Raw genomic sequence first — 6,504 nt, forward strand, 5'->3', positions numbered from 1 at the left:
CCGATTTAATCGCCGGCTCGCCCTAGGGGCACATAAAATCGCCGCCTGAGAGGCCAAGCCTTTTATGCCGGATGAGTCGAGTGTGCGCAGAGTCCCAAGAACCGTGAAACCTCTCCTCGAGGCGCAGAAGGGCAGAAGACCAGCAGTCACGGATGGTCTTCCCTCCGCTGCCAATTCGAGCTTCGCTTTAAACCCTTCCCTCACTAACAGGCGGGCCCCGCATCCACCCACCGGTGGAGTGGAACCCCATCCCTCCCGTTGTGGGGACTCGTATTTTGCGCTTCGGGGCAAACTGCTGGAGCAGTGGAGTCCGCAGCCGCAGCAGCAAATACGAGGCGTCGCGCTCTTAATACCCAGCCAAAAGAATAAAAGGAAAAAAAAATCGAGCTCTTCACTTTTTCACCCTGATCATCCTGGCTTTGGCAGAAAGGCGCATTTTACTGGCGAGGCCTAGGAGAGCGCGATAGTTGCCAGAGACCCCCTGATGCTTTCTTGATTTGGCGGGGGACTCAGCTGGCCCGGAGCCGGAGGTGAGGGTTTTTGATTTGTTCGTTTGGGCGTTTCATTCATGGGGTGGGTCAATCGTGGGGGTTTCTTTGATCCTCGAGTTCCTGGAGCCAAAACAAGGACTAGTAGTACTAGTTCTCCTGGTCCTGGGAGAGATTTCTTGTGGATTTTCGGTCTAGTGTTGGGTTTTTTATTGGATGTGTTCGAGGAGCAGGGCAAGTAATCAGAAACCGCACCCTTCACATTCTCATCTGCTCCGTCTCTGTTTCTGTCTCGCACCCAGAGTGGCGCGGCGCGGCGCTCCGTCCGGCAAATGCCCCAGTCCTTAACAGGTGAGGCCTCCACCTATTTCTCCCGACCTGGAAGAGCAGCCCTTCTTTTTCGCGGCGAGGGCGTGGGGTTCGCCTTCGCCGCCGGCAGAGAGAGAGAGAGAGAGAGAGAGAGAGAGAGAGAGAGAGAGTTCTGCTCCATGAATCCAATCGTCGGGTGGGGGAAGGGCACATCGGTCATTTTAAATCTGTGTTTAGAGAGGGGGATTAATCTCTCTAAGTCAAATGTCAAACATTTTCAAACGGGCACAAGGGGCAATTGCAAAGTACTTTAGTCCTTTTGTTTTGTTAGTTTTTTTTTTTGCAAAGTACTAGTACTTCTGTTAGTATCGGAAAAAAGGTACACTTTTTTTGTTTCTTTGAGGTTCAAGAGATGATTAAGTGGCTTTTTGTGCTGTCAATTGTTTGGGCAGGAGAAGGGAGAGGATGAGTAGTGGCGAGCTGGCGCACCAGAACCGGCCCAGGAGCCGTGACACGGAGATGGAATGCGAGGAGGAGGAGGAGGATGAGACATGCAAAATGCTCAGCGAGGAGGAGGAGGAGGAGGTGGAGATGTGGGACAAGAAGGTGCAGAACCGGAAGGCATTCACTGGAAGCCTGGAGAAGGGGAGGAGAATGGAAGAGCCCATCGAACTGAGCGACGACGCCGATGACAATGAGACGATAATGGAAATGTCGAAGAAGGCGGGCAAACACAAGGAGAAGAAGAGGAGGCACAATGACGATGGTGACCATAAGAAGAAGAAGAAATCTGTGAGCAGCCATGGTGGTGACAAGAACACACATAGTGCCGATCGTGACAAGGATAAGAGGAGGGACATGCTGCTCTCGCCCAACAAGAACAAGGACCCTTTCCATTCCAAGGAGAAGAGCAGGACAATGCCGAGCAGCCACGGCGGTGATGGGAAGATGCATCCTGGTGATCACCACAATGATAACAAAAGCAGTACGATGTGGAGGTCTGAGTATGACAAGTACAAGGGGATTCCAAAAAAGGAAATGAAGAAGGATAAGAAACCGTGGCCCGTGCATAACGGTGGCAGCAGGGAGGAGGAGAAGAAGAAGACAGTGCTCGTTCTATCCAAGGAGGGCAAAATGCCTGTGCTAGACAACAGCAGCAACAAGGGAAACAAGTGGAAGAAGACGCCAATGTTGTATGATAAGGTGAAGAAGCCGCGGACCAGTGACAAGGATGACAAGGCAGGCAGTTATGACAGAAAGAAGACAACACCGGGCTATAACGCAGGGCACAAGGTGCAAAGCGGTCACGGAGAGAAGAAAAAAGTAAAATTTGCATTCTTCAAGGTTGCAGGCGAACATTTCGAGGAATTCCTGGTATGCATAATGTCATCAGTTTTGCTCTTCATGTGTTTTCGTTATGCTATCATGACTTTGTGTTGAGGTGCATTTGCTCTTGCTCATATTAGTACGACCTTTTTTACCCTCTTTTATATCCCTTCACTTCTTTGTGTGTACCGTGATGACGGTGTTTAATCGGTGTGCACGCTGATGTGCAGTTGATACCACCAAAGCCGGCAGGGGCATCCAAAATGGTGGGCTTGACTAATCAGCTTGTATGTCTTGAAGACTCCGAGGGGAAGTCTTCAATGGTCAGGCTATCAGTGGTAGATGGTTCCCTAGCTTTTTATCAGGGGTGGAGCAATTTTGTTTCAGACCATTCCATTAAGTGGGCTGAAATCATCCTGTTTGAGTACACTGGCTGCTCAAAGTTTTCTGTGCGGGTCTTCGGTGCGGATTCTTGGGAGAGAGTATCTTTCACTGTTGAAACGCGAGGTGAAGAGAAGAAACAGAAAGAGAGTTATGCACCTGATGATTTGGCCCCATGTCGGTGCTCTAGAGACATAGATGGTCATCACTATGTTTCTGGTGAATATACTAGGAGCAACAGGCCTAAAACAAAGTCTGATGGATATACGGATAACGCTAAGGTTTCTCCTGGTAATTTAGTTGCTAAATCTGCGAATGCAGTTCCAGGGACACGTCGTATGTCTGCCAATTCAATAGAAGATCCTAACGGAGTAGTAGGCGGGATCGTAGGTGGATCCTCAATGGCTCCAGATAACAAGGATGGACATTTGGCGAATGGGAAGCACACAGGAAATGCTATTTTTCCATCATATATAAAAGCTACTACAAGGAGCCCTGAAACAGTTGTAATTGCCGACGAAGCTCCTTTAGCACAAGAAAATAAGGACACAGTGGCTCTTGATAACAAGGAAGCAAATCTGACCATTGGAGAGTGCAAAACGAAGTGCAATGCTTCAATAACTTGCAACAATGAAAAAGCAACTAGGCTTGATTTAGTCCCAGTTACTATTGATGCAGCTCCATTGTCACAAGAAAATGGTGATGCAGTCGAGCTAATGACATTTGCTGGTCACATAGAAGATGCAGTCATGATGAAGGAATCTACTTCGGCAAAATGTGCAGAAATACACGGTTCAGACGAAGATTTAAGGAGGAAACAAGAAGGAAATACAGTTCGATTAGAATGCACTGCTGCTGCGGACAAATTTCCTAGCAATAACAAGATGGACACCAATGGAAATGCTTGCAGCAAATATGAATATCCAGGAGGTTCCCAGTGCTTGGGGAAATGGAAGGAGGCTACTGTGAGTGGTCGAGAGTCTCTTGATGGCACTGAACTGATTAGACCTGAAAAAAGACTGAAAACTGAGGAGAAATTGGTTGGTGCAATGGGAGTAAACCCTGTTGAACGCGGGTATGATGGCACTCACTCCTGTGTGCCTAGCCAAATATCAGAGTCTGGGCTTACTAGGACGAAGATTGAACATTCTGTCAATGGAAAAGGTGAAAGGATGCCTTACCATAATTTTCTAGGGCTGCTGCAACTACTTATTACTTTCTTTAATAGGGAATTAAGTTCACATTTTATAGCATATATACATTTTTGTTTGTAGGCGCTACTGGTAAACCTGAAACAAAAATAGAGCAAGTGGGACCCGTGGAAAGCATTGGATGCAGACAGGAAAGGAACAATATTTCCATGAGTGCCAACCGTGCAGTTGCACATCAGACAGGTGAACTGATTCTATCTGGTTTTTCAGTGTAGAATCAGAGAGGTTTGCCAACTAGGCAAGGCATTTCTTATTTAACACTGAGATTTTCCCATGCAGAACATCATTTCTTCCGACAGGAGGATGCGAAGTCTAGCAATCCTGCGCCCCCGGTGCCTTTGCTGCCTGTCAAGGTTGAAGTTTCGGAGTTAGATGATCATCGTCCCGTATTGAAGGCCAGTTTACAGTTCGTCGTCCCTTCTACCACTCAGACAAGGCTTGTGAGTTGTTTAGACACCATAAATAGTCTTCTTTTGCAGTTTCACCATTACTACTGTTTTACTACTACTTTCATGTCTGTATGCTTTAGTATATTGTGGTATAAGACATCCATCCACCATACTATACCTAGCTATCTTAGTGCTTTCGAAGGTTCTTATAGAACATATGGTAAGATCGCTGTATCACTTGATGTTGTTCAAAGCTAAAGTTGTAAGCGTGCGTACAAAGCTTGTGAGATTGTTGATGAAGATGGAAAATCCATTAAGCTGTGCCGTGTAACCACCACATCAGATCTTATTTCTCCAAATGTTGTTATGAGTACATCTTCATCCTCGTGTAGTTGTGTGTTGAGGTTTATCAGGTATTTATGGTTTCAGTCTTGGCACCATTTAGCTGCCCCTCAGCAACCATTTACTATCTATCAACTTGTTGTATCTTCATTTTAGGAGTTACCCGATCCACTCTCCAATGCTGTTGGGCGCAAAGGGAGGCTGGACCGGAACATTGTAATGCTGAAGGATCCTATGAAGAGATTATGGCCGGTGTTCTACCATGAGACCTCCTTATTCGTGGGCTTCACCGGTGGCTGGAAATCTTTCGTCGCAGCAAACAAGCTTGAGGCGGGGGATCTCTGCGTGCTTCTGATGGACCTGGATGAAGATGAGCTAGTGTACGATGTTGAGATCACCAGGAAATGAGGCCATTGCTCTTTGGTAAAGCTTTCATCCTAACGCTTTCAGATTTTTTTTATTGTCGGGCAACATTTATTTTGGCTAACACCTGTTAGTCTCCCCTGATGCTGTAGAGGCAGTGATCATCAGCATCAAGGAACATGTTTCTGTTCTGTGTGGCTGGAAAACTTTTGACGAGGATGTGGTCTACATCTTTGTGTGTATATAGTGCGCGACCCTGGAAGACGCTGGCTGCTCGGTGTATTTTGTAAGACTGACAAACATCCTGGAAATGTGAAACTCAAGCAAGGGGCATGTTATTTTGGAGGAGTGAAGCAGGAAAGCTGTATGTGGCCTTGTTGCATCAGGTGTTGGAAACGGAGGATGTGTAACTTATCTCAAGTTGGTCGTTTCGCTTTTGCTCTTTTGTTTCTTGATTGGATCCCGTGGTTTGAAACCTTAGATCGGTTTGTGTAGGAGCCATGACCATGTGTTTTGGCCCATCAGTGAGTGATGTAGTGACAGGTAGTCGCGGCCCAGATGGCAAGCCTCGTCAGACAGAAAGGGTGCTTGTAGCAGATTTCTGTAGTCGCCTGAATTTCCGTAGGATTGGTTGGTTGCCATCAGATTGTGATCTCAGAAGTAGGGCATGCGGAATGCCCAGGTCCCTCCCTCCGTGGTGGCCGCGGCGTCACCCTCCATCTGCCCAGATTGAATGCGTCTTAATGGCTTAGCGCTTAATGCTTGGGGGATGAGACGGGACCGCGGCGTGCCGTGCTGTGCCGGGGGAATCATTTTCAAGCTTCATTCAGGCTTGAGGAGGAGTTGGCAGAGGTTGGCGGTCTTCCTCGCGAACACCTTCTTAATTTCAGGTCATCAAACCCCCAACGCCCCCGACCCTCAGGCCGCTTGCCATCGCATTCACAGGGAGGGATATGACACATGTTCTCCAACGCTACGTTCCGTGGAAACGCCTCCGACGGGCTGCATTTTCCTCTTCTTCTTTTCTTCTTCATGTATAGTATATACTTAGGGACCAACGGTTTGGACGCAACAGGTTGCGTGTTTCGTGGCATAGCACACAAGCGATACACGATGTTGGATAAGACTTCCTCTTTTGTGACTGTGAGTAGAGAAAGAAAGAAGTGACATGTCTGCCGTCGACGCAACCATACCAAACATGCATGTGTGCTTGCTAATCCTGTTTCCTGTGTGTGCAAAGAGTGTGGCCCATCAAGCGTGCGTGCGTGCGTGGCTCTTCTTCAATCCTGGCTAGATTTCGTCGTCACCGACCGTGTGCATGCCATGTTTTATGCGTCACATGCAAAGGCTGCCGTCTAGCTTATAACCTTGACTTTGACTTCCATTTCGATCCATCAAGTCGAGAAAGTACCACGTGATACCAACCTCATATGCTCCCGATTCTAGAAGTTAAAATTCAAATGTCCCCAAAAAATGCTGATATTTGCTTTGTGAGTGTTCACAAGACATGTGTCTACAACACTGGAAAAAAATAATCCAAACTCAAGATACACATTGAGAAACAAAGATGACAAATCCTTCATGAATAGAGTAAAAGACACAAGAGTAAAATAGATAACCGCTACTCCCAAGGATTTTTAAGGCGTCTGTTCGGATGACCGCCATACGGCACTAGTCCCCGGCAATAAAAGCCCG

The 6,504-nt window shown here is 47.2% G+C and overlaps 1 protein-coding gene across 5 annotated transcripts; it reads left to right on the plus strand.

The window, feature by feature from the left end:
- Window positions 1-209: 209 nt before the first annotated feature.
- LOC125516756 (B3 domain-containing protein Os02g0598200) lies at window positions 210-5,260 on the plus strand. 5 transcript variants are annotated; one of them, XM_087528039.1, is made up of 8 exons: window positions 211-530; window positions 791-839; window positions 1,250-2,171; window positions 2,354-3,668; window positions 3,779-3,898; window positions 3,995-4,155; window positions 4,603-4,869; window positions 4,962-5,260. In XM_087528039.1, exons 3-7 carry the CDS (start codon window positions 1,263-1,265, stop codon window positions 4,852-4,854), a joined length of 2,757 nt encoding a protein of 918 aa, XP_087384165.1. In that variant the 5' UTR covers window positions 211-530; window positions 791-839; window positions 1,250-1,262; the 3' UTR covers window positions 4,855-4,869; window positions 4,962-5,260. The 5 variants fall into 5 exon arrangements, with proteins under 5 accessions (XP_087384163.1, XP_087384164.1, XP_087384165.1 ...); XM_087528037.1 differs by lacking the exon at window positions 791-839 and having other exon boundaries at window positions 210-530; window positions 4,944-5,260; XM_087528038.1 differs by lacking the exon at window positions 791-839 and having other exon boundaries at window positions 210-530; window positions 4,968-5,260.
- Window positions 5,261-6,504: the final 1,244 nt, after the last annotated feature.

Source organism: Triticum urartu, chromosome 6A (assembly GCF_056163025.1).
Source record: "Triticum urartu cultivar PI428250 chromosome 6A, HENAU_Tu73, whole genome shotgun sequence".
Taxonomy (NCBI): domain Eukaryota; kingdom Viridiplantae; phylum Streptophyta; class Magnoliopsida; order Poales; family Poaceae; genus Triticum; species Triticum urartu.

Coding starts and splice junctions, on each gene's coding strand:
- LOC125516756 (XM_087528037.1), top strand. CDS start 1,263: ATGAGTAGTGGCGAGCTGGCGCACCAGAACCGGCCCAGGAGCCGTGAC. Junction 2,172..2,353: donor AACATTTCGAGGAATTCCTG/GTATGCATAATG, acceptor GCTGATGTGCAG/TTGATACCACCAAAGCCGGC. Junction 4,156..4,602: donor CTACCACTCAGACAAGGCTT/GTGAGTTGTTTA, acceptor TCTTCATTTTAG/GAGTTACCCGATCCACTCTC.